General features: G+C 37.5%; 1 protein-coding gene across 1 annotated transcript in view; it reads left to right on the forward strand.

The window, feature by feature from the left end:
• pcca (propionyl-CoA carboxylase subunit alpha) overlaps positions 1-27,809 on the forward strand; it is a 705,208-nt gene that overhangs the window by 539,536 nt on the left and 137,863 nt on the right. The window contains exon 21 of the mRNA XM_028799956.2: positions 13,460-13,513. Within this exon, the coding sequence (XP_028655789.1) occupies positions 13,460-13,513 (54 nt within the window). The remainder of the gene's footprint in view (positions 1-13,459; positions 13,514-27,809) is intronic.

The following is a 27,809-nucleotide window of genomic DNA, read 5'->3' on the forward strand; positions in this document are numbered from 1 at the left end:
GTTCCTACTGACCTTCATTCCTCTCCTCTCCAGAGCATACCTCCACCTCTCCAGGGTCTCTTCAACCTGCTCCCTACTATCGCTACAGATCACAATGTCATCAGCAAACATCATAGTCCACAGGGACTCCTATCTAATCTCGTCTGTCAACCTGTCCATCACCATTTTGAGGATAATTGGGCAGATTTTGTTTAGCAAAGTTTCTAATTTGGAAATAGTGGAAAAATTGTGTTTCTAAATTTGTGAAGCTAAATTTGGAGTGTAATTGTTCGTAGGATGCAAAGACATTATCTGTGTGCAAATCTATAAGTGATTTAACCCCATACGTTTTCCTAACGTTAAAAACTGTAAGTTTGAGAGGATGGAAAAAGGTGATTATCGTGTAGAGGTGCCACAGATAAAAGCTTCTCTGTCTTGAAGTACTTCCAACATTGGTTCCATATTCTGAGTGAATGAAGGACAATTGGGTTGTTGTATATTGACGATAACTTGTATTTACTGTTGTACAAAGCAAGGAATACAAAGAAATACTGCAGGATTTTATTTCTATTGTGGACCAAGCCTGTGTATGTTCATCTGTCTGTGTCAGTGCCCAGGTTTTTATAGTTTGTATATTTGCCGCACAGTAATAAAATTGAAAGTTAGGTAGAGCAATGCCACCTTCTGCTTTAGGTCATTGTAGAGTCTCTGAAGATGCTGAGAGTGAGCAATCTTATCATGATGGTCTGTATTCTCAAGCAAAATATCATTCCCTTATGTTTTCTTGAATACTGTCCCTCCAAAGGCATTTGGCGAATAAGCATAAAATGCACTTTGATTATTTATCCTTTAAGCCATTTAGGTTTTTTCCAAATATAAATCTTTATAGGTGCATATAATGTGAAAAGCACCAACTGTAATTGCAATATCTCAGTGCATCTGCATAGAACAACTTGGCCCCCAGTGGACCAATCTTTTTGAAATTTGGAGCACTTTTTATTCAAGAAAATTTGTTGGGAAAATTCCATTTTCTTGATGTATCTTCTGTTGAAAAAGTATTGGTGAATTTTCGAACTTGTCTTGTTAAAACAGAGAAATATTCTGTTTGACTTCACTTATGGATTAGTTCAATTTTTTTAATTTACCTTGAGAGAGGTCACTTCAACATATATATTTTGCATATTTTCTTCTGATGGCAAAATTAAACTCCAGTACATGTTAGTCAAACGCCAGGATAGACGTGTATGCAAATCACTTGTATACCATCTCATATCTGCCGCTGCTCTTATGTAGAAATGAATGCAAGAGAAAAGGAATTATGTAAGCATCACTCCAAGGACAAAGATGTACTCAGTATTTACATTACAGTTAAAACAATCTCACATTTGCGTTATCTCTGCTTATAATGATTCAGTGTTTTCCTGACATTTTATCAACAAAGCTCCAGACCTGCTGTTTGTCATAGACTGAAGTACACAACAATTATACCTTGAGACTTCAACAGATACTTTTACTCCCTATCAGTTACTTCTTTCAAAAGTATTATGTTTAAAAAATGTGTACTACAGTTAGTCACAAGACCCTTCACAACTAAGAGCAACACATCAATTGATATAATTTTTATATCACTTGAATTAAAATCTGCTATCTATGAAAGTTATTGAGCCACCACAAGCCTGTTTCGGCTATATTTTTATAACAAGAAATTGGAAATTGATAGTGAAACTAGTACAGTATTTAATATTGTCTACTAACAAATGTGAGATGAAGGCTGAGGATGTTTTCATTTTTTTATTTATTTCGTAATTTTAATGAATTTTAGAACAACCCCTCTGTGAAGCTCTCACTGATTAGGGATGCCCATGTGAGGACTTGTGCTAGTTTTTGTTAATTAACAAGTGGCGCAGTAATGAGCAGGCACCAGTTGCGAGGTGAGTAAGATAAAAAGACAGGGTTTGTGCAGAAAAAATAGAAGAGTAGTGCAGAGAAAGGAGAGGAGTATAGCAGTCGCTAGAGGGGTAAAGGCAGTGAGAAAGGAATGGGCAGCCATGTCAGGCTGGTTATTTAAAAAGGAACAAGACCAGTAGCTGCCGCAAAGATTCTGGATGGTGACTATGTTAAAGTTTAGTCTGTTTATTTACCCCAGGAGAGAAAACAAGAGCAGAGTGCAGCACAGCTGGAACAAGCCACAGAGAGTGAGGGAGATTTAGAGGATAGTGGCATCTGTGGGTGAGGGCAAGGTAATAACTGCCTGAAGTGGCAAACTGGGATGTGGTGGGCTGCGTTTTTGATGATGACAGAGTGTGAAAAGATAAGAACACAAAGGGTTATTTCTCCATGAGCTGGTTGGTTTTAAACATATTTATTCAAATTTATTCATGTGCACCCAAGACACTTTAATTTTAGTGTAATTTTTAATGGAATGGATTTTAAAGAAGGTTTATGTGTTGACTTATTTGAAAATGCAGTGTTCTGTACGTTTTTACTCTTGCTTTCATTTGTTGAATAAACTCTGCTATTGCTTTTGCAAAATAAGTCTGGCTTTTCTTCTCACTTGCCCTGGTCCATCCTAGGTTCATGAATGTTGATGTCCCGGATAAAAGAAGATGACCATGGCTTTGTGTCCAGGGTGTCGCAGTAACTATGATGAAGTAACTACAGTAATCCCTCACTTATCGCGGGAGATAGGTTCCAAGGCTGACCGCGATAACTGAATTTCCGCGAAGTAGAGACACCATATTTATTTAATTATTTAACATGTATTTGGACGTTTTTAAACCCTCCCTGTATTGTTTACAACCCACCATTTACTCTATTAATAACAGGGACGACTGCTAAGCAATATGAAATCGGTAGATAAGTTTACACTTACTGTATGGCGAAGTACACGTAGCAGCTTGTAGGCAGTCATGATGTTGTCGACCTTGTTGCAAAGATTCCTAAAGCAGATTCCATCCAGACTACTGCCTTATCACGTCCACTTGCAACTCGTTTTGCACCCTGCCTAAAGGACACTGCGGCCGTAGATCTTATATGCTTTTCCTCCTTTTTAGATAAAAAGAATCGTGGACTCATTTATGCTGTAATGGTGTCCTCCAGCAGTGTAGCTGTTCCCTTCCTTCAACATATCCAAAACTTTTACCTTTTCTGCAATCATTTGCATCTTCTGTGCAGTAGCACGTTAATGCTGCATGAGTGAGATGAGACTTCCTGGTTAATGCAATGCTCTGTCACTGAGCCAATCAGCAGCACACAGGAACTTAACTGCGTGCTCTGATTGGGTAGCTTCTCAGCCATCCGCCAATAGCATCTCTTGTATGAAATCAACTGGGCAAACCAACTTAAGAAGCAAGTAAAAAGACCCATTGTCCGCAGAAACCCGCGAAGCAGTGAAAAATCCACGTTATATATTTGGATATGCTTACATATAAAATCCGCGAAGTCGTGAATCCGCGAAAAGTGAACCGCGAAGTAGCGAGGGATTACTGTATATAAAATGTTAATATAAAAATTATTTTGACACTCTTTTTTTTAATGCTATGGTTAATAGATAGGGGTTATACAGTATATATAAACAAACATACCAATAATAAAGTAAAAAAAAAAAGCACGAAGCACATGAGTGTAACAGGAGATGCTTTCACAGCAAAAGCAAGAGACAGCTTGGGTGTACAATAGGTGACGTTTACTCTTGCTCTGTAAACGCCATCTGTTGTTGCATTTTTTTCACAGCGCGCACAGGTCGAACTCTGGATTATATTTCTCTTGAATTTAGCGTTTGAACTCTGGAAAATTGGAAGTTAGAATTGTTCGAAGTACGGGGCACCATTGTATGTTTTTTGACAAATACATACTTATATTTTTATACCCTTTTATCTGTTATTTTTTTTACATTCCAAGCTCTGCTCAAGGGTTATGTGCATGTTATCAGTACAGAAGTGACCTGGCTACTTACATCTGTCGTTTTCCTCATGGTGCAAGTTATTAAATTTCTTGAATTTGAAATAGTTTTTGCTATTTTTTGATCTCTTCAAATAAAAATGTCAAATTAGATTACCTAAAACCATCACTGAAAATAACTACAAGCATGATCTCTTTCCTTTTAGACTTGATTATTACTTTTATTTAGTGCAGGTTTGAGATAAATACAGTTAGGTCCATAAATATTTGGACAGAGACAACTTTTTTCTAATTTTGGTTATGTACATTACCACAATGAATTTTAAATTAAACCACTCAGATGCAGTTGAAGTGCAGACTTTCAGCTTTAATTCAGTGGGGTGAACAAAACGATTGCATAAAAATGTGAGGCAACTAAAGCATTTTTTTACACAATCCCTTCATTTCAGGGGCCCAAAAGTAATTGGACAATTGACTCAAAGGCTATTTCATGGGCAGGTGTGGGCAAGTCCGTCGTTATGTCATTATCACTTAAGCAGATAAAAGGCCTGGAGTTGATTTGAGGTGTCGTGCTTGCATGTGGAAGATTTTGCTGTGAACAGACAACATGCGGTCAAAGGAGCTCTTCATGCAGGTGAAAGAAGCCATCCTTAAGCTGCGAAAACAGAAAAAACCCAACCGAGAAATTTCTACAATATTACGAGTGGCAAAATCTACAATTTGGTACATCCTGAGAAAGAATGCAAGCACTGGTGAAGTCAGCAACGCAAAAAGTCCTAGACGTCCAAGGAAGACAACAGTGGTGGATGATCGCAGAATCATTTCCATGGTGAAGAGAAACCCCTTCACAACAGCCAACCAAGTGAACAACACTCTCCAGGGGGTAGGTGTACCGATATCCAAGTCTACCATAAAGAGAAGACTGCATGAAAGTAAATACAGAGGGTACACTGCAAGGTGCAAGCCACTCATAAGCCTCAAGAATAGAAAGGCTAGATTGAACTTTGCTAAAAAACATCTAAAAAAGCCAGCACAGTTCTGGAAAAACATTCTTTGGACAGATGAAACCAAGATCAACCTCTACCAGAATGATGGCAAGAAAAAAGTATGGAGAAGGCGTGGAACAGCTCGTTATCCAAAGCATACGACATCATCTGTAAAACACGGTGGAGGCAGTGTGATGGTTTGGGCGTGCATGGCTGCCAGTGGCACTGGGACACTAGTGTTTATTGATGATGTGACACAGGACAGAAGCAGCCGAATGAATTCTGAGGTGTTCAGAGACATACTGTATGCTCAAATCCAGCTAAATGCAGTCAAATTGATTGGGAGGCGTTTCATGATACAGATGGACAATGACCCAAAGCAACCCAGGAGTTTATTAAAGCAAAGAAGTGGAAAATTCTTCAAGGGCCAAGTCAGTCACCTGATCTTAACCCAATTGAGCATGCATTTCACTTGTTGAAGACTAAACTTCAGACAGAAAGGATCACAAACAAACAGCAACTGAAAGCTGCTGCAGTAAAGGCCTGGCAGAGCATTAAAAAGGAGGAAACCCAGCATCTGGTGATGTCCATGAGTTCAAGACTTCAGGCAGTCATTGCCAACAAAGGGCTTTCAACCAAGTATTAGAAATGAACATTTTATTTCCAGTTATTTAATTTGTCCAATTACTTTTGAGCCCCTGAAATGAAGGGACTGTGTTAAAAAAGTGCTTTAGTTGCCTCCCATTTTTATGCAATCGTTTTGTTCACCCCACTGAATTAAAGCTGAAAGTCTGCACTTCAACCACATCTGAGTTGTTTCATTTAAAATTCATTGTGGTAATGTACAGAACCAAAATTATAAAAAAGTTGTCTCTGTCCAAATATTTATGGACCTAACTATATATTTTCATCCTTGAAATCAATCAGTTCTTCATTCGTTATCAACTTATTTTCTTGTATTTTCTTTTATCTAATATCAGTTCTCACCCAGGGTTGTGTCCTGCTTTGTAAACCTGAACTGGATTAAGCACATTTGATAATGGATATTTCTCTTTTTTCATAAAATGATTTTTAAAAATACTTGAAGTGAGAAACTGCACAGTGCATAGTGCTCTTATAGACTCCTTCACGCACTAGCCTAGCACTAGTTTATGGTCACTAGCTGATCAACAGAGACTGCTGTGGCACACGGCTGGGGGTGGTACCCAGCCGGGATGCCCAAGAGGACCGGAGGAGGGCTCATGCCTCCTCCAGACCACAAGGGGGCGACCGCCCTGGTTGCTGTGGGAGCCACGGCTACAGAGCTTTGAAGCTCAACCCTGTAGGGGCCCGTGGTCACTGCCAGGGGGCACCCCAATGCCTGGAGAGCCCTGGACCTCAGCATTTCTGCCACACCAGGAAGTGCTGAGGTGAAGAGGAGCAGGGACACCCGGAGTGCTTCCGGGGATGCAGCTGGCACTTCCGCCACACTGGGGCGTGTCGGTGGAAGATTGCCGGAGCACATCCGGGGGACAATAAAAGGGGCCGCCTCCCTTCATTCAGGGCTGGAAACATACATTTGCAACACTACCATTTTTTGAAGTTAATGTAAGCTGAACAAACATTTTTTTGCCTTTGTAATATAAAAGGAAAACAGGGAGTTCTGACCTAGTTATCTGAAAATCAGAATATACCTTTTAAGCATAGGTAAAAAAAAATGTGTATCAAGTCTGTGGTTAAACCACCTCAGAGGTTCAAGCATTGTAAATGCACAGTCAACATAAATATGTGTGTTGTATTAATGAAGCAACGTTTTCAAAACTATAGTTACCCTGTGGTGGTTATTATAGATTAGGTACAGTCATTTGCCTGTTAATTAATGAAGATTTTGTTACTAGAAAGTAAAGTCAATTTATATGTATAATAATAATGATATATTATTTACTTTTTTAATAGGTAGAATTAGTCAGGTAATTCTTTTATTTTTGCATGTGCAGCCTCTGCGCCAAAGAGAAATCTATCACATTTGAGACTAGGTGTCATTGTTGGGTCGGTTTAGGCTGATTTTATTCATGAGCATTTCGCAAGGTTGTCTCTCTTTTTAACTTAGATGTTAAACTTGCAAAGTTCACTGCAGTTTTGAGTTTAATTAAGTGCCACCGAGAGAACAATTAACCAGAACAGAAATGACCTAAAGCCATCAATAGTTGAATCTTTACTTTTCTTGTACAGTAACTTATTTAATTGAACAGGTAACTGGTAAATATTTAATGACTGAATGACTGAACTTATCTGACCCTAGGGAGAATTTACGGTAGTTTTTATAAAAGCTCAAGAAATATAGAAATATTATAATGAACACACACAAGAATTATTTTTTAAAAAGTTTGAATGCTTTAACTACTTTTTCCTTTTTCAAAAGTGTAATAAGCCAATCCATTTTAGTATATTAACAGTTTCAACTGAATTGCTGTTCTTACTCAACTACCATACTTGCTATTGTAGTGTACCCTGTCCTTGGCTCTAGTATGGATTTCCTGCGATAAATGGAACTTTCTAAATCAGCCTTCACTTAGTGGTCATTTCTGAGGACTTTTTGATTTTTTTTTATTTGCTTTACTTTGTATTTCATTTATTTCTTCCTTGTGCGTTTATTATTTTTAGCTTTATTTCTACCTCGTGTTATGGATGATCTCCTTCAGTCCTGCCTGAAGTTTCTGTTCTAGCTTCTTGTATTTTACTAACAGTATCCTGGTCTGCTTTTAACCAATTTCTTTGTTTTCAGGTTTTTTTTTTTTGTATCTTTGTTCTCTGAAGTTAGGGCTCACTCTTAGTATCTACTCTTCAGTTTGAGTGCCTGCTGCTGTCTCCCCTCTGCTTTACAGAAAGATTCCCTCTCAAGGGGAAGTCAAGAATTAAGACAGAGAGAGGAGGAAAATGCAGTCATGGCTGACACACTGCTGGCAAAATCTCTCCTCAAAATAATTGTTTACTATTGCATGACAGCTTCCTAATGTAGTATGGCATTGCCGGCATCCTTAGTGGACTTTCATTATTCATTCTTTATTAGGTACGCCTGTCCTTCATATATAATTGACTTTTCTCTCAGTGACAGAATCACATGTGGAGAAGTGCCATTTGAAGCTTTTAGGGAGTGTACTATACATCTTATGTATGTAAAGATCGGAGAAATAATAGGCAAAACTACAGACTGTACTGATTTTGAATGATTCTTGGTAGAGGAGGACATTTAGCCACTGTGACTTTACTAGGAACATCATCTCATGGCAATCTCAGTGTTGTATTGAAAATTGGCCCACCTAAAAATTCTATCAATGGAGGTCATGTGATTGGAAGCAGATCTTTACTTGAAGTACAAAGCTTATAGACAGTTGTTACAGAGCAGAGTTCAGTTATTCACCTAACAGCTGAGTACAACAGGACATGCCGAAGAATGCCTGTCAGTATGCTGAACTAAGTGAACCTTATCATGGATGCAATATTTTAGTTCCAGGGATACAGTAGAGTAACAAAAGTGCTGGACATTGGAATATTGAAAAATAACATTACCTTTGTCTGGTGAATCATGGTTCTTCTCTATTACTACCGAAGTAAAGCTCATAAATGGTAAAAACAGCATGGGGTCATGGATATGTCATGCCACTTGTCAAAAATGTATTCTGCTGTTGGCAATTGAGTGCCATAAGTGTTGTTTTAGTTGTACATAATGAGTCCTGTGAAATGAGCTGTGCCACGTTTGAATGGTATAGAATATCTGAACTTAGTTGTTCACCAGATGCATTATTACATTGCAGAATTGCACTGTTCTGAGTGCAGTCTTTTCTTAAAGAGTGTAAGTGAGCAATCCCATTTGTTTTGCACACTTAAGGCAGAAGTAGCCATTCCTTGCTCTTTGTAGAAGCTTCATGTGTATGTAGATTAAAAAATGTCAGAAGATTAATGAAAAAGTCTTCTATACAGCTATAATGAGCATTTTTGAGTCCATGTAGATCTGTGTGATAAGATAGGTTTGTGGCATTTTATATTTTCTGAGAAATAAATAATCGGAGAGTGCAGGCTCCGAGTGTGCTCATGCCACTGAGAGGTTGATTGAGGTGCTTGGCTGATTGCATATATATACAGTTAGGTCCATAAATATTTGGACAGAGACAACTTTTTTCTAATTTTGGTTCTGTACATTACCACAATGAATTTTAAATGAAACAACTGAGATGCAGTTGAAGTGTAGACTTTCAGCTTTAATTCAGTGGGGTGAACAAAACGATTGCATAAAAATGTGAGGCAACTAAAGCATTTTTTAACACAATCCCTTCATTTCAGGGGATCAAAAGTAATTGGACAAATTAAATAACTGGAAATAAAATGTTCATTTCTAATACTTGGTTGAAAACCCTTTGCTGGTAATGACAACCTGAAGTCTTGAACTCATGGACATCACCCGATGCTAGGTTTCCTCCTTTTTAATGCTCTGCCAGACCTTTACTGCAGCGGCTTTCAGTTGCTGTTTGTTTGTGGGCCTTTCTGTCTGAAGTTTAGTCTTCAACAAGTGAATGCATGCTCAGTTGGGTTAAGATCAGGTGACTGACTTGGCCATTCAAGAATTTTCCACTTCTTTGCTTTAATAAACTCCTGGGTTGCTTTGGCTGTATGTTTTGGGTCATTGTCCATCTGTATCATGAAACACCACCCAATCAATTTGACTGCATTTAGCTGGATTTGAGCAGACAGTGTGTCTCTGAACACCTCAGAATTCATTCGGCTGCTTCTGTCCTGTGTCACATCATCAATAAACACTAGTGTCCCAGTGCCACTGGCAGCCATGCACGCCCAAGCCATCACATTGCCTCCACCGTGTTTTACAGATGATGTGGTATGCTTTGGAAAATGAGCTGTTCCACGCCTTCTCCATACTTTTTTCTTGCCATCATTCTGGTAGAGGTTGATCTTGGTTTCATCTGTCCAAAGAATGTTTTTCCAGAACTGTACTGGCTTTTTTAGATGTTCTTTAGCAAAGTCCAATCTAGCCTTTCTATTCTTGAGGCTTATGAGTGGCTTGCACCTTGCAGTGCACCCTCTGTATTTACTTTCATGCAGTCTTCTCTTTATGGTAGACTTGGATATCGATACTGGAGAGTGTTGTTCACTTGGTTTGCTGTTGTGAAGGGGTTTCTCTTCACCATGGAAATGATTCTGTGATCATCCACCACTGTTGTCTTCCGTGGACGTTCAGGTCTTTTTGCGTTGCTGACTTCACCAGTGCTTGCTTTCTTTACTCAGGATGTACCAAACTAGATTTTGCCACTTGTAATATTGTAGCAATTTCTTGGATGGGTTTTTTCTGCTTTCGCAGTTTAAGGATGGCTTCTTTCACCTGCATGGAGAGCTCCTTTGACCGCATGTTGTCTGTTCACAGCAAAATCTTCCGCATGCAAGCACCTCACCTCAAATCAACTCCAGGCCTTTTATCTGCTTAATTAATAATGACATAACAACGGACTTGCCCACACCTGCCCATGAAATAGCCTTTGAGTCAATTGTCCAATTACTTTTGAGCCCCTGAAATGAAGGGATTGTGTTAAAAAAATGCTTTAGTTGCCTCACATTTTTATGCAATCGTTTTGTTCACCCCACTGAATTAAAGCTGAAAGTCTACACTTCAACTGCATCTGAGTTGTTTCATTTCAAATTCATTGTGGTAATGTACAGAACCAAAAATTATATAAAAGTTGTCTCTGTCCAAATATTTATGGACCTAACTGTATATAAAGAGAGAGGGGTTCATGAAGAAGACCACCACAACATGAGGTGTTTTGTTAAGACTGGCTAGTTCACACTCCTACTTTAACTAATGAATCATGTCTTCTTTTGCACCTTCTTTCATTCACAGGAGCTTCCCTGCTTGCTCTGGTTTCTCTCTTCTTCCATAGGTGTGCAGGTCTTGTTTATTGGTTTCTTTGGCTAGGCACTGCATGAGTGACTGTCATTGTTGGAGTTAACGTGTCCTGAGAGAAATGGTGCCCCATCATATTTCTTCTCTTGTGTGCGCTTCAAGGGTTGACTGTCACTGTAATTGTCTTTATTATGGAATACTACATCTCATAAAATGAATGAAGAAATATTCCAAAGATTTTGCTGCATCCTTAGTTTTCATCAGCGCCTTAATTTTTCCCAAATTTACTACTGTGTTAACAATTAGAATTCTTATTATATTTATTTTTGCCAATGATTAGCAGAAAAAGCACATAAAATAAAAGTAGACTTCAATTACTGGTATTCTACATTTAAATTATGAGTAAAAACTGAAAATGATACTGTTAGTATTCACCACCTTTTTTGCTATGACACATCTAAATAGACTCTGGAGTGACCAGTTCTCTCTTTTTAAGACAGATAATCAAGAGCACACTTAACTTGTATAATGCAAGAACCAACCTAACATACTGAGTTGAATAAAATTTCACCATAGCATGGTGGTGTTAAAGTAAAAAGTCATTTATCTTTATATGTCTTATATACATGTAATATTATTATGAATAGAATTATGAATTGAAACAAAACTGGTCTACTTAAGAGGTATTTGTTATACTGTTATGTATGTGTAGAAGGAGCAACTCATGAGAATTCCAGAACAAGTAGCTGTGTGGCATCATCACAATTGGATCGGCCGACTCTCGCATTCCTGGTATACTTTAAGAACACAAGTTGATTGTATTTTTATCTTGACCCAGCTAAGATAATAATGCTGATCAATATCTATTGTGGTTTATGGTTTGTGTCTTTTGGCATTAATAGAGGAACATTTGCTTACAAAAGCAGTATTAAGTTCTTGAATGTTTCCATCAGTTGGCTTCAATATGTGGAAGTTTCATCGAGACCTGTATTTCCTTCATACACTTAAAATGTCAACATTTATGTTAATTTAGTCCCCATATTTTCTTATCATAATTTATAATTGTAATGTGTCAGGCTTTGGCAAATTTTTCCTTCATTCTTCTATGATGATCTCAGATTGTTGTGACAGCTCATGACCTGCTTTCCTAGTAACAATAGTTATCTAACTAGGGCTGTGATCAAAAATAGGTTGGCAGTAGTTCTGTTTTCCTCTCTGAGGGCCAACAAGGTCTTCTGACTTTTAAAAACAGGTTTGGCTTTACAGATGAAACTTTAGTTTCATGGTTCAATTATATTTTATATAATATAAGTTAAATAGTAATAATTATTTTTTAACAGTAGACTACATATTTTTAGTAATAATTATGATAAAATACTTCACAGTATCTTAAAATATTTTGAGAAATCTTGCTTTTTCTGTTTAAAAATCTATTTGCTATAAAACACTTAGGTTTTAGAGCTTGGGTGAGACCCAGATGTGTTCATTTGGTGTTAACTTCAACTTTGTTGTCATATGTACTCAGTACAATGAAAATCTTATTCTGCGAGTCCTTCAGCAAAAAATCAAGAATTTACAGCAACGGACAAGGATACACAATAATAAACAAAACACTCGGGTGCAAAAGAAATGCAGAAACAAAGGGAAGTAAGAGTGCACATGCAAATAAATAAATGGTTCAATGTAAGCTGTGCATGTATATGGTTTCATGAAGGCCGTCCATCCTCCAGACACAAGCTAGCCTGTGGTGTTGAGCAGCAATGGATAGGTTTTATTTACAAGCCTGATAGCATAAGAGAGAAAATTGCCTTTTATCCTTGATGTTCTAGCTGCTATGCTCTTATAGTATCCCCCTAATGGTAGCAGTATGAACAGTTCATGTTGTGGGAGGATTGTCTCCTTAATAATGTTATGGGCCTTCCTGAGAACTCTGGTGTTATGGATGTCCTCTAGTGCACGGAGTTCCAATAATATTTGTGCTGATTTTACTACCCACTGTAGATCCTTTTGGTCCCATACTATACTCTTACTTGTGCATCTGTAGAAGTTGCTGAGGATAGCGCTTGGTATGCCAAACTTCCTCGGCCTTCTCAGAAAATACAAATGCTGGCGGACTACCCTGCCAGCTCTGTGACATGGAAGGTCCAAGTTGGATCCTCAGAGGTGTTAATACCAAGAAATTAAAATGAGGCCACTCTCTACACCTCAGTCTCTCCAATGTTCAGTGGTGGATGCTGTCCTGTCTTCCTGTGTCAGTAATCGTCTCCTTCATTTTGCTGTTGTTAAGAAAGAGATTATTGTCGTGACACCACTTCACAATGGCAGCCACCTCCCACGTCACCCCCCAGAAATCAGTCCAGTGATGGTGGTATCATCAGCAAATTTAATAATGCTGGTGTTATGCTGGGAAGCAACACAGTCATGAGTGAAGAGCGTGTACTGCATGGGACTCAAAACACATTGTTGTGGGGCTCCTGTATTTATGGTTATTGTTTTGGAAATGTTCATCCACAGCCTGACTGACTGGGGTCTGCTTGTTAGTGTATCTGTAAATAACATATTACTATAACCTTATGTATTTTTTCTTATTCATATGAGTGGTGATAACATTTTACTGTCTTTCATTTGGAGTTTATTATTATTAAAATTTTTTCCAGTCTTTCTACTGTTCATTATTAACATTAATTTATTTTTTTTCTCCCAGTGCCTGTCTAGAGATGCTTCAGGAAATGTCAGCCTTCAGTATTTAGGCACAGTGGTAAGTGAGCCATGTCAGATTGTGTTTATCCTTGTGGTGTGTTTAATATTTTGTTTTGTTTATCTGTTAAATAGTAATACGTAAAATATTTACTGCTTGTTTAAATCAATTATTTCTTGGGTATCAGCCTGACTATTTTTTGATTTGTTCAAACCACAGTGTTGTTGTTATGTACAAACTCAGTTTTAAACATTTATCAGAAACTGTCATTAATTTAACCTACTTACAAACTGTCTATGGAATATGTTTGCACAAATTGAGTAGCTGATTTTTACTGTGTTTTTTTTTTTGTTGTCTTTGTGCTTAACTTTTGTTAAACAGCTAATGGCACTGAAAACAGTTCTTTTATCAAATCCAAAACTTAGCTTTAGTTTCTGGGTTTGCACATTCTGTGATACAGAAGAGCCCAACTTGGGGCTTTATTTGTAGATCACACTAATGGCTTTATCATTAATGTGTTAAGTGTCAATACACTGTAGCTCAATTGCAGTACAAAGGCATCAGTGTTCCATTAATTCACTCCTAAGTTGCAGTCCATATTTCTTTGATTTTTAATGAGAGGCTGGTAGTTCTGAGAGCAAACGGCACTTGTTCTTCATTTTAAACAGCACTTTTCACAGTGCATACCTTTCTCACAAGGCACTTTACAAAGCACACAAGAATGCTGACACTTGGGAAGGTTCTACAAAAGAGAAACATCATGCTTTTATACATAGATGTCAATATAGTAGTTTGAGATGATTGGTACAAAAATGTCTTCCAGAAAATAAAACGGACACAAGTGCAGTCTTTATTTATAGCTTTGATTTGCTGCTCACATGACCTCTGCAGAGCAAATTCCTGTCCCTGTTTCATCAGTGGTGTCCATAAATATTCCTAAGGAAGTGCTCATACTGTATTTCACTTGCTTTGGATTGCGCTCATTTTTTCAAATGTAAAAAAACATTATAGCAGCAGAGTGACAAAAAAAATTGATGTGCATGACATAAAAGCAAAGGAACCTTATGTTTATTACTTATTATTAGATTATATTTGTGTGCTATTTCTCATTAAAACTAAGTTTTAACAAAATATAAAAAGTGTTTTTGAAATGTTTTTACAACAAATAGTTGAATGACATGTTAAACAGAAATGCTTTAACAAAATACAGACTAGGCCTATCAGGCAAAACTTGGATTATTCAACTGCTTACTGTCCTTTAACTGTCATCTCTGCTGTTCTTCTTGATGAATATTAGCATATCGAAATCCTCTGGTCGAATTTTAGACTTTTTGGCTGAATTAATGCAACATTATAGAGATGGAGATGGGGACAGCCAGTCTAAAGCACAATTAATTGAACCAAAAGCTCCATCCCTCATGCACCCAGCACAGAGTAGCCGGTCAGGTTTTAATTCCAAGCACAGTATAAAATGTTACCTGTGCACTGTGGGTCAGGATACAAGTCAGGAAAAGCATACTTTGCACTTGCTTACTTTTGGTCTAACCCAGGAACACTTGGGGTAGGTGAGGGAAACAATGCAGGACATGATGTCAGTCCATCGCAGGCCTGCTCATGAACACACCACCACTCTCTGAGGGCAACTTTAGAGTTGCCAGTTAACCTAAACTGCACGTCTTTAGGGATATGGGAGGGAACCCAAAGACCCCAGAGGAAAACTCAAGCAGACATGGGGCATTTTATTTAAATAACACCTTTTCTATGCTTAAAGTACTCATTACGGAAAGGTGGGCTAACCTTGAGGGATTATGTGATTATGCACATATGTGAGTACATGACCTAAACCTCCAATTATCTTTATACAAATAAATAGGATGATTGTTGTCTTGTATCTGTATGTGTACGCCTGTCATTTGTGGTTACTTTTGTAGTTGAAATAATATTGTGTTTCCTGTAATGTTTTAATCAAATAAATGCACTTATTTGATGCATTAAACATGGGGTTCTCTACTGTTAGATGTAGATTCAGCAAGTCGCACATGGTGTACGACTGTTCGTGATAGTTGTATTTTAATATTACACAGCTAAAGGCGCAATTTAAAGATTAGACTCAGTTTGGAGTGCTTTATGGTGATATTATTAACATTGTTATTAGACTTTTACTTGAATTGATCTTTAAAGTTTATATAATGTCAGTGTGTTATGAAAATTAGCGACAAATATAATGAAATGTAATTTAACATAAAAAGGTGCTGCTTTTTGTCTGTCTTCACAGCCATCAAAAGGGGCAAAAAAAATGTTTTTCTCAGTTTGCACAGCACCGTCTAGTCTTGGTCTTGGTCTGCCTATGGTGTCTAAACCTCTGTTTATTAGCTGGGTTGACTTAGCCACTGTACTCACCTCTCTAGCACAAAGCACACTTTTCCTCACCTCCTGTCCCTCTCACAAACACAAACACACACACGCACACACACACACACACACTAGTGAGACTTCACTCCAATGATAGTCTAGACCAGGAATCCCCTGCAGGTCACAAATGGTCTTTTTTGTCTACAGGGGTGCCAGGAGCTCTCAGGGGGGATTCTAGTCACATGTTCCTGTAGCCAAAGAAGAGCTGACAGGATATTTTACCGTGTCATTTGGGAAAGATTGCCTGAGAATTTCTTCTGGCACATTATAACAATTTCAGACCCACTTAATTCAGTTTAGTATTGCTGGTTACTAAGAATTAATTTTCTCTGTTCTGAATTCCATGTAAATGTCTGCACATTTCTGTTCATAGTATATACTTCCCAAATTTCTTGGATTTTAACATTCTATTATACAACACAGAAATGAAAGAGGTACCAATCGTTAGTGCGTTTTTCCCCTCAGACTCAAGTCCTCGAGTTCAGTCCAGGAGGGTATTTGTTCCAACCCACGTTCTTACTTAGAGGCCAATCATGAATGAAGAGAACTTATTTGATACTAGTGCTGTCATTGGGCCACATCAAATCATCTCTGATTCATTGATTTAAGTCATTCATATTTTTAATTTTTCTTTTATGAGGATGGCGTCACATTGATTTTAAGGCCTGGAGCAAAGTAGCAATTCCTTTACTTTTTAGTCATCCATTTCTTTCTAAATATTTTATGAAAATATAAACTTAATGACATGACTTGCGTCTCATTGTTAAGCAGGGTATAGAAAGTAAAAAGCGTTTTTAAAAAGTGAATGCAACTGTTTAAGATTAAAAGTAGCAAAAAAGGGCTGGACATCTTCAAAAGCAAATTAACTAAAATGAAGCCAGCAACTACAGTATATCTGGCTTCAAGTGTTACAAACTATAAAAAAAAAAAAAGTCTCTGCAGATTCACAGTCACGAACACACAAAATGCAAATAATCGGATGGGGGAATTGTTTTTCACAACACTGTATGCATAGACATTAAATACGTATTTTAAATACAACCCCAATTCCAAAAAACTTGATACACTGTCAATAATTCTAATAAAAACAAAAAAGGATTGATTTGTAAATTATGTTCAAGCTGTGCTATATTGAAAATGCTACAACAATACATTACTTGATGTTTTACCTTGTGAATTTTTTTTGGTTTTTAAAAACACACTCATTTCGAAGGAGGAGTGGTAGCACAGAGCCTAAGCATCTGTGCTGGCATCTGGAAGGTTGCTGGTTCAGGTTCTGTTATTGCCAGAAGGAATCTTCCTTCATTTAGCCTTTGAGTAAGGCCCTTAACCTGAAAATTGCTCAAGGGACACTGTACAAAGGATGACCCTGCGCTCTGTCCCCAAAGGTAATGCGTAAAGACAATTTCCTCTAGGGGATTAGGAAATGTATCAAATCCAAAATCTGATGAATGCAACAATGTCCAAAAAAAGTTGGGACATTTGAATATTTAACACTGTGTAACATCACCATTGCTTTTAATAACACTTAATGAAGCATTTGGGTGGCGAAGACAAAAGTTGGTTAAGTTTAAGAAGTAGATTTTCCCTCATTTATCCATTATTCAGGCCTTCAGCCAAGTAGTTGAGCAGTTTGTTTGTCACATTGTGTTACACCGTCTCAGTCAGAGTCAGGACTTTGGGCAGGCCAATCTACAGGGTGGCCCATATTTATGTATATAACGTTTCACAGGCTGTAGCATTTAAACTACTGTGCGAAACGTATTGCAAATGGCACCACTGTGTAGCCTGAGAATGGGAGTAACGATGTGCTGGACAAGGCAACCAATACTGTGTTCGAATACAGAACGACGGCGAATCAATTGTCGCAACAAACAACTATGCGGTGGTGAAACAGAGGATGACAGTTGAGCATGGAGGCAGTGGCCCCGGTGCTAACCATCGCAAGAATAAACACAAAAGTCAACATCAGCGGTACTGTTTTGCAAGCGAAGGGAGCATGTAGTCCCAGGAGTGTGCGTAACAATGCCAACACAGCTCTTGTGGCGAATGCCTTTCAAAGATGGGTTCTTCTTCAGGTGTGTATCGATCTGGATGGTGGACCACGCCGTGGAGAACAGGGGATTAAAAAACATTTAAGGTACTTACTGTTCATGTTCCATTATGTTACTTGATGATAACATTGGTAGTTTCCTGACAGTAATGTCTTTTCAATCATATACATAAATATGGGCCACCCTGTAGAACCCACACTCTCATCTTAAACAGACATGCACTTGTAATCTGGGCAGAATGTGATCTGGCATGGTCCTGTGGGAAAATGCCGGGACATTTCTGGGAAAGGTGGTAATTGAATGACAGTATATATTGCTCCAAAATTTGTATGTATCTTTCTGCATTTAATGGTGTCCTCAGAGATATGCAAGTGACCCATGCCATGAGCACTTACACACACCCATACCATGAAAGATGCTAGCTTTTGGACCTAACGATGATAACAGCTTTGATGGTCTGTTTCCTCTTTGGCACAGAGAACAAGATGGTTGTTTTTTCCCCAGAAACTATTTGAAACATTGACTCATCAGCCCACTAAACACAATTATACTGTGTTACTTTCCATCTCAGAGGAGACTGAGCCTGGAGAAGTTGGCAATATTTCTGTACAATGTTGATGTATGGTTTCTGCTTTGCATAGTAGAGCCTTAACTTCTTAATGTGCATGCAGTGAGGAATGGTGTTGACAGACAAAGGTTTACTGAAATATTCCAGAGCCCATATTATGATACCCACTGCAAACATGTAATGATTTCTAAGACAATGATCAAAGATCATGCGCATTCAAAAGTGGTTCTGGCCTTGCCCTTTACATTTCAAGATTTGACTGGAGTCTTCCAATCTTTTAATTACATTGTGCAATGTAAAGGATATGTGGAACGTCGTCCTCAAAGTGCTAGCTTTTTCTCTGAAACAACCTTTGATTCATTCTTGCTCTTGAAGGACTAGACCTTTTGAAGACTATTTATATATCATAACATGCATGTCTCACCTGTTTGACATCACTATGTTATTTCAACTTGTCACATCACAAGTCCTAAACAAGCCTTGTCCTAACTTTTTTAGAATGTGTTGCAGGCATTCATTTCAGAATAATATATAGAAAACAATGTAGCTGATTTGGTAAAACATGAAGTACCTTGTCTTTGTACTGTTTGTGTTTTAATACAAGTCAAGTAAATTTATAAGTCACTTCTTTTTGTTTTTATTATCTTTTTCCATAGTGTCACAACTTTTTTTTCATTTGTGGTTGTAAAACATTATGAGCAAATGGCAAATTTTAGCATATGAAAGGGATTTCTGAAGTCCATATGCTGTTGTTGTAATACATTTTGCTTGTTATTGCTTGTACAAAAATATTTTTGCTAGATAAATGCATTTACTTAGAGCTAATTTATTGCTGAAATATTCACAATTAAAAGTGATAATTAACTTAAAAAGGAATGGTAACTCAAAAAATATGACAGAAACTCAAAGTTTTGTCTGTCTGTTCTTTGAGTAGGTTTGTGTTCTTGGTGAGTTTACTTTCTTAATGACATAATGTTAATAAATAGCTCATATGTATTGTTTTGAAACCCTAATTTTCCATGGTAGACTTGTAATGTACTGGATAAAAGCAAATCTGGGAACTCGCTGCCACCAGTCACTGCATGGTCCACATACTTTTTCACAAACACTCTAACCCTTGCCCTTGGCTTGGTGATGCTCCACAGTCCTAGGTTTGAAGTGTTGCATCTGGACGTTCTCCCATTGTCCATTTAGGGGTCTCCTCTTGGTTCTCCTGCATTCTTCCCCCATTCTAGATGTAAGTATATAAGAAAGTCTGGTGTGTCTGAATTGACCCCTTGAGTTCTTGCACGTGCATGAGTGAGGGTTGTCTACATGGGCTGTAGCTCTCTGAAACCTAACTGGCTCAAAAATGATTTGAAGGATTAGGTCATACCTAATTCTCGCAGATTATTTTTTGTTGAAATCTGAATTTGAATCATGTTGATTTTAATACAGAATCTGACACTGTCTCAAACTCTGATTCTGAGTCTATAAATCATTATTCCTTCACTAACCATATTTTGCCTTTTATTTCAGACCTTAGAGAGGGTCTTCATTACACTTTTATTCTTTAAACCAAAAGCATATTTCTGCAGTGAAGTTATTCCATGGTTTTCTAATTTTCTTCAAAAAATAATACATCTTCCATCTTCACTGGTGTAGCAAGGATTTGTTTAGGTATTAGATATTTTAGGCCATTAACTTACACATATTCAACATGCATTTTTATTTCTGTACCAAATAAAATGCTGAAAGGCATTTTAATATATTGAATTTTATTTGGTGTATTCTCCTGCTACAAGTTCTATGGTTTTTCACTGATGTCAGAAATCTTTTATATGAAAGCCCTACACGTTTAGCCCATCATTGTTGTTCTCCATAGGTGAAACATATAATAAAAAATGGGAAAGAGTATCACTGTTATGCCAGTAATACAATTGTGTGTCTAAGTATTGTAAGTACTAATGATTTCTCACAGATTTACAATTGTGCAGCAGAAGTTTTGTTTGACAAAAAAATGTTCTTAAAACTAATTTAGGATAGGATCAGAGACACAAACATTAGGAAGTTTATCTTTACACAAAGAACAATAGACACTTGGAGTAAGCTACCAAGTAGTGTGGTAGACAGTAAGACTTTAGAGACTTTCAAAACTTGACTTGATGTTTTTTTGAAAGAAATAAGTGGATAGGACTGGCGAGCTTTGTTGGGCTGAATGGTCAGTTCTCATCTAGAATGTTCTAATGTTATAATGACCTTCACATTCGACAGTTAGTTGTGATGGCACTAGAATCATTGCACATGGCTTTGTCAGAAATCTAGGAGTTATTATTATCGTGTTAACACTTCCAGAACAGTATTTTTTCTTTTCATTTTCATAACATACCATTTGTAAATGTTTTGAATTTGCCTTTTAGTGTCTTATGTATTGAAATTGTTACATCTCAGTTTTACTTTTGCATCTCCTTAATAATCAGTGCTATTAACTTGACATTAGTGAATCTTAAGGTAATTCTTGTAATATTAGCAAAGAAATTTCACCATATGATTTCTCTTAGCTCACTGTTTACCACTTAATGTTTGTGCAAAGTATGCAAAATATTGCTTTGTACATTTAAAGCTATACTGTATCTTGGTTTTGTTCCCAAATAATATCAGAACACACTTTTTCCTTAATTACCAATATTGAATCTAAGATCAAAACAATACACATTATTTGTGGATCCCAAAATTAATACCAACCGATATCAAGAAAGATAAAAAGAAACAAAGCTATGTGATCATCATCCAGTTTGTGCGCAGGACTTAAAAGCTATTTCTAATCCTAAATCATTTGTGATATCTTATTCTTCTTTTTGCAATGTTATTACTGAAGACCACATTCTGCACATTTAAGTTTGTGCATAAAAGTTGACAGGAATATAAAGATTTAATACATTTTTCATATTTAGCAGTAACACCCATTCATCAGCTAAACCCGCTTATCCAGAGCAATGTCACTAGGAAGCTAGAGCTTATTCCAGTAAGTATCAGAAAAAATGCAGGAACAATCTCTGGACAGGGCACTAGTCATTTGCAGGGTGTGTACACTTCAGTGTGTACAAGGTCCAATTTATCATCTCTAGTCCACCTAGCCCGCATGTATTTTGGCTGTAGGAGGAAACTCACACAGACAGTGGGAGAACATGCAGCCTCTTTGCAGGGAGCAGCCAGGCCATGAATTCTGGTGGTCTTGTTGTGAGGCAGCAGCACTACCACTGTGCAGCCCCTAGCAATAATTGTTATCAGTAAAATGTCTTTACTATGAAAATAATATGAAGATGCTTTGAACTTTCCACACAGAAAAGAAAGTAAAAAATAATATGGTAAATTAAATAGATAAGAAATGTGGTAAATATACAATAAATGTAACAGTAAAAACATCTTCTAAAGTAACAATAGTATTTAGATCATGGGCAGATCTGTGGAAAGCAAATTCTAGAAAATAAGGAAAAAATATAATTGCTTAGATAAGATAAGCAGCATAGTTCAATGTTATAGGCATCTACAGTGGTGTGAAAAACTATTTGCCCCCTTCCTGATTTCTTATTCTTTTGCATGTTTGTCACACAAAATGTTTCTGATCATCAAACACATTTAACCATTAGTCAAATATAACACAAGTAAACACAAAATGCAGTTTTTAAATGGTGGTTTTTATTATTTAGGGAGAAAAAAAATCCAAACCTACATGGCCATGTGTGAAAAAGTAATTGCCCCCTTGTTAAAAAATAACCTAACTGTGGTGTATCACACCTGAGTTCAATTTCCGTAGCCACCCCCAGGCCTGATTACTGCCACACCTGTTTCAATCAAGAAATCACTTAAATAGGAGCTGCCTGACACAGAGAAGTAGACCAAAAGCACCTCAAAAGCTAGACATCATGCCAAGATCCAAAGAAATTCAGGAACAAATGAGAACAGAAGTAATTGAGATCTATCAGTCTGGTAAAGGTTATAAAGCCATTTCTAAAGCTTTGGGACTCCAGCGAACCACAGTGAGAGCCATTATCCACAAATGGCAAAAACATGGAACAGTGGTGAACCTTCCCAGGAGTGGCCGGCCAACCAAAATTACCCCAAGAGCGCAGAGACGACTCATCCGAGAGGTCACAAAAGACCCCAGGACAACGTCTAAAGAACTGCAGGCCTCACTTGCCTCAATTAAGGTCAGTGTTCACGACTCCACCATAAGAAAGAGACTGGGCAAAAACGGTCTGCATGGCAGATTTCCAAGACGCAAACCACTGTTAAGCAAAAAGAACATTATGGCTCGTCTCAATTTTGCTAAGAAACATCTCAATGATTGCCAAGACTTTTGGGAAAATACCTTGTGGACTGATGAGACAAAAGTTGAACTTTTTGGAAGGCAAATGTCCCGTTACATCTGGCGTAAAAGGAACACAGCATTTCAGAAAAAGAACATCATACCAACAGTAAAATATGGTGGTGGTAGTGCGATGGTCTGGGGTTGTTTTGCTGCTTCAGGACCTGGAAGGCTTGCTGGAACCATGAATTCTACTGTCTACCAAAAAATCCTGAAGGAGAATGTCCGGCCATCTGTTCGTCAACTCAAGCTGAAGCGATCTTGGGTGCTGCAACAGGACAATGACCCAAAACACACCAGCAAATCCACCTCTGAATGGCTGAAGAAAAACAAAATGAAGACTTTGGAGTGGCCTAGTCAAAGTCCTGACCTGAATCCAATTGAGATGCTATGGCATGACCTTAAAAAGGCGGTTCATGCTAGAAAACCCTCAAATAAAGCTGAATTACAACAATTTTGCAAAGATGAGTGGGCCAAAATTCCTCCAGAGCGCTGTAAAAGACTCATTGCAAGTTATCGCAAACGCTTGATTGCAGTTATTGCTGCTAAGGGTGGCCCAACCAGTTATTAGGTTCAGGGGGCAATTACTTTTTCACACAGGGCCATGTAGGTTTGGATTTTTTTTTCTCTCTAAATAATAAAAACCACCATTTACAAACTGCATTTTGTGTTTACTTGTGTTATATTTGACTAATGGTTAAATGTGTTTGATGATCAGAAACATTTTGTGTGACAAACATGCAAAAGAATAAGAAATCAGGAAGGGGGCAAATAGTTTTTCACACCACTGTAAGTATCGACGACCTTAGTGATAAAAATGTTCTATTTCAGGGTGTATATGTTTATATATGAGGACTCGTGTGTATGTGTATTCAGTATTCATTTTATATGTTGCAAGTTCTAGCACAGTTGCAAATGTTTGACTCCTTCATTGTTCAGTCTTTTTGATGAACCTTTCTGTTTTCATATACTCTGCTTCTCAGTAGGACACTCCTATTATTTGTATTATTCTTCCACCTGGCAAAATCAAGGCTCCTTCATGTTGGTTGATCATTACTCTGAACTTCTTTTGACTGAAACCTTCTGTGGGCTTATGGTCCTCCCCTCCAAGAAATCAGAAAAAACTTTGGGGCACCCAGAGGTCCTCTTTATATTCTTTGAAGTGTTGCCTAGTAATACATCCGTGTATCGTCATCACTCTAGCAGCGTGTGAAAGGATGAGCGGAGGCAGAGTCAAAGATCATAATTTATACTCAACAGAGGATGGCACTGAACTGCGATTTTGCTCAAATCCCTTGATTCTTTATGCTTTGTTTCTGCATTAACATATTAATTTGCGTACATAACAATAATTTGCCCCATTCAGAACTCAGCTTTGACCTACTTGGGCTAGCCGTCAAACTGCGCCTATCTAAGCAGCCAGTGCACCAAAACAGCCATGACCATTTGTGCTGGCTTAATTATATCATCCAAATGCCAGCCTCTTAGAGTACCTCATAAAATTAAATGATTCTGTGACATTTCTTTTTGTAATAGGAAGTTTGAATATCATCTTCTTTATTTCCATTTTTTTCCCTCCTCATGATCTGCGCTCTATACGAATGCCTAATTTGCCTTAATGGTGGCGCCGGTCCTGAACTGTATAAACAGTATATAATATATCCAATTTTTGAAAGCTTAATTTTGAAATGCTTAGTTTCCTTTGTATGCTCCTTACTTCATATAGCAGTTTTGGTTTGGATTTATCAGAGTATTCAGGTTTGTTTTAATTTGCTTCAGTTTGCATCAAATCTGTCCTCACATGCTAAGCTGGGTTTACTTCCCTTATTTTAAAAATAATGAGCAAAGCCTTTAGAAATGTAGTAAAAATGAATGAGGTGCAATGTTTATTTTCAATTTCCATTAGCTGTTTTTCCACTAATGGAAAAGGTGAAAATAAAGGAAAAACATTTTTCAAGAATTCTCTGGCAATCATTTTGTTTTTTTTTTGAAAACTCCTTGCACGTTTCTTTCTGGGAGTGTGAAGCCAGAGCACTGAGCATCACTGGTTTTAGATTAGCTTTTGAGGATCACTGTCGCTTTACCCTCTCATTCACTTTCTTCTTGCTATGCAATCACACCAGTAGCTTATGTCTGCAACAGTCCTACTGGCCTTGAAAACTGCAATAATTAGACCTCATTTAAAAAAAATCTCTTTGGATCCTGAAGTGATAGCAAACTATCGTCCGATTTCCAACCTTCCATTTTTGTCTAAGGTTTTGGAAAAGGTTGTTTTGGCTCAGCTTCAGGATCACCTCAAAAAACTCAATCCGTTTGAAAAATTTCAATCAGGTTTCCGATCTTCTCACAGTACAGAGACAACCCTGGTCAGAGTCACCAATGACCTCCTGATGGCTGCTGACCAGGGCTCTCCATCACTCCTTATCCTTCTGGATCTCACAGCTGCATTTGATACGGTAGATCATAATGTTCTCCTCCATCGTCTTCACTATATAATTGGACTTTCTGGCATTCCTTTGGAGTGGTTTGAGTCCTATCTTACAGATAGGGCTGAGTATGTGGCCCTGGGGGATGCTAAATCTCATACCCACACTATCACCTGTGGGGTCCCACAAGGATCAGTCCTTGGGCCGACCCTTTTTAATCTATATATATAAAAATGGAATGGGTGGGTCGTCGGGTGGGCCTTTTTTTCATTCCGTCGTTTTTTCGACGTTTTGAAAATGTAGAATGATTATTTGATTTTTTTGTTTTTATTTGATCGTGTCTATGTAGCCGCCGTCGTAATAAAGTATCGCTAAAATCGTCATTTATCGTAATTTATTTTTGACGTATAACGTCGCCGTCGTCGAGGTCAGTGATACCACTGCAAAAAATCTGCTTACGGTTGAAAGACACGCCCTACTCACTGGACAGTTAAAAACACCAATCAAACTAACGATGACATCAAGTATTACCCAATCAAAAGTAGGAAAGGAGGCATCTTCATAAAATGCGTGTGGGATGATTTGCATGAGACGCTGCTTTAAAAAAAAAATTATAAAAAAAATACGGGATAAATCCCGTCCAGTATTGATTCAAAACGGGACGCGCAATTTCATTCTCAAACGCGGCACGATTCCGTATTTTAAAGGACGGGTGGCAACCCTACAGTGCCAGGTAACCACCCATACAATCACATTGTGATTCAGACTAGGAATGCAATGAATGTAATTACCCCGATCTACATACAAGGCGAAAGTCTTGCAACATTCAAAGATGATGGTTTGGGATAAGTACACCATACAACATAAAAGAGCTTATGAAGCCTTGAACCGAAAAAAGCAACATCTCAGAGATCGTAAAAAAAAAATAGGAGCTAATGTCGTTTTACTCGCTGTAGATTTTAGTCAAACATTACCAGTTATTTCACGAGGGAGACCAGCACATCAACTCAACGCGTGTTTAAAATCCATGCTTCTCCCACGCTCGGTTATATGTCGCGTGTTCTCGGGTAGGTGCACCAAAAAATGTATACATTTAAGCATGTAATGGGCAAACAAAAAATGAGGTATACCCGAAGGCACAGCACTAGTACTTAATGTAACTTTACTTCTTAAATGTTAATGTTTTACTGTTTAATAATTTATACGCTTCTTATATGTTGTTCAAATTCTTTTATCAAAATACCACTGACAGCGCAATGCACGATAACATCGAGTGAATACACCATACGCATCCGCCCACGGCTGCCCTGCTGTGCGCAGATAGGACTTGATTGTACAATAAAATAAAATAAAGATAAAAAGACTAAAACAATCATCACCCATAAAGCGGATAGTAGACGTGACGTACTATATGTGTACCACATTTCAAGTGTATAGGTGCAACGGTTTGCGAGCTACAGGTCATTTAAAATCCTGGACAGACACACAAATTGCCACGGTAGCAAATTACAGAAGAATATTTTACTGTTTAATAATTTATATTTATATGAAATGTGCTTCTTATATATTACTTCATATTCTCATATGATAATGATGTTAATGTTTATATTGATTTCTGTGTTATTAAAACTGCATGTATGTGTGTATATGTATATATATATATATACGAGCTGTATATACCCGGCGTTGCCCGGGGCAGAAGTAACCTAATCGGTCAAACACTTACATATATACCAAAGTAAACCTAATCGGTTAAACAGCTTCATATATACAGAAGCGAACCTAATCGGACAAACAGCTAATCTATATACATAAGCAAACCTAATTGGTCAAACAGTTACATAAATACAAAAGCAAACCTAATCGATGAAACAGCTTCATATATACAGAAGCGAACCTAATTGGTCAAACAGTTATGCATGTGCAGAATAATTTTACAAAGATTAGATTGAGATTGAGAAAAGATTGAGGAACTCTTCTTCTATATGTGATGAAGCTGGATGAAGCTGACTTGACGAAGACGTAGGTGGCATAGATTGGTTTTTCTAAAACAGAAGAAAAAAATGAGTATCTATTATTATTTTAAATTAGAATGAAAATGAGAACCTTGATTAGAGATAGATTATCCGTATTAAAATATGTGCATGAATAAACTTTTGGTAACTCTCTAGCAAAAGTTTATTCATACAAATTGGCATGGGATGGCTTTGTGAAAAAGTAAAAATTAGATAAAAATAAATTGAGAATGCGTACTTCGATTTGACTGAGATTATCTGTAATGATGAAAAAAAAGTTTAGTATGTTTTTTTTTCCATATGGGAAGGATGTAAAACCTTACATAGGCACCCTTCAGCCCGTACTGAAGGGTACTGTCAGATTCTTACTGACTAAAAAACACCCTTTTTATTCCACAGCTACCCCAAAAACCACTATTAGGCATTACTTTGGGGTGGCAGTAGTTTAGTTATGAAACAGCTGGGTCCTGAAAAAAATCTGTCTTATTAGTGGCTTCATCACATATAGAAGAACAGTTCCTCAATCTTTTCTT

Source organism: Erpetoichthys calabaricus, chromosome 4 (assembly GCF_900747795.2).
Source record: "Erpetoichthys calabaricus chromosome 4, fErpCal1.3, whole genome shotgun sequence".
NCBI lineage: Eukaryota > Metazoa > Chordata > Cladistia > Polypteriformes > Polypteridae > Erpetoichthys > Erpetoichthys calabaricus.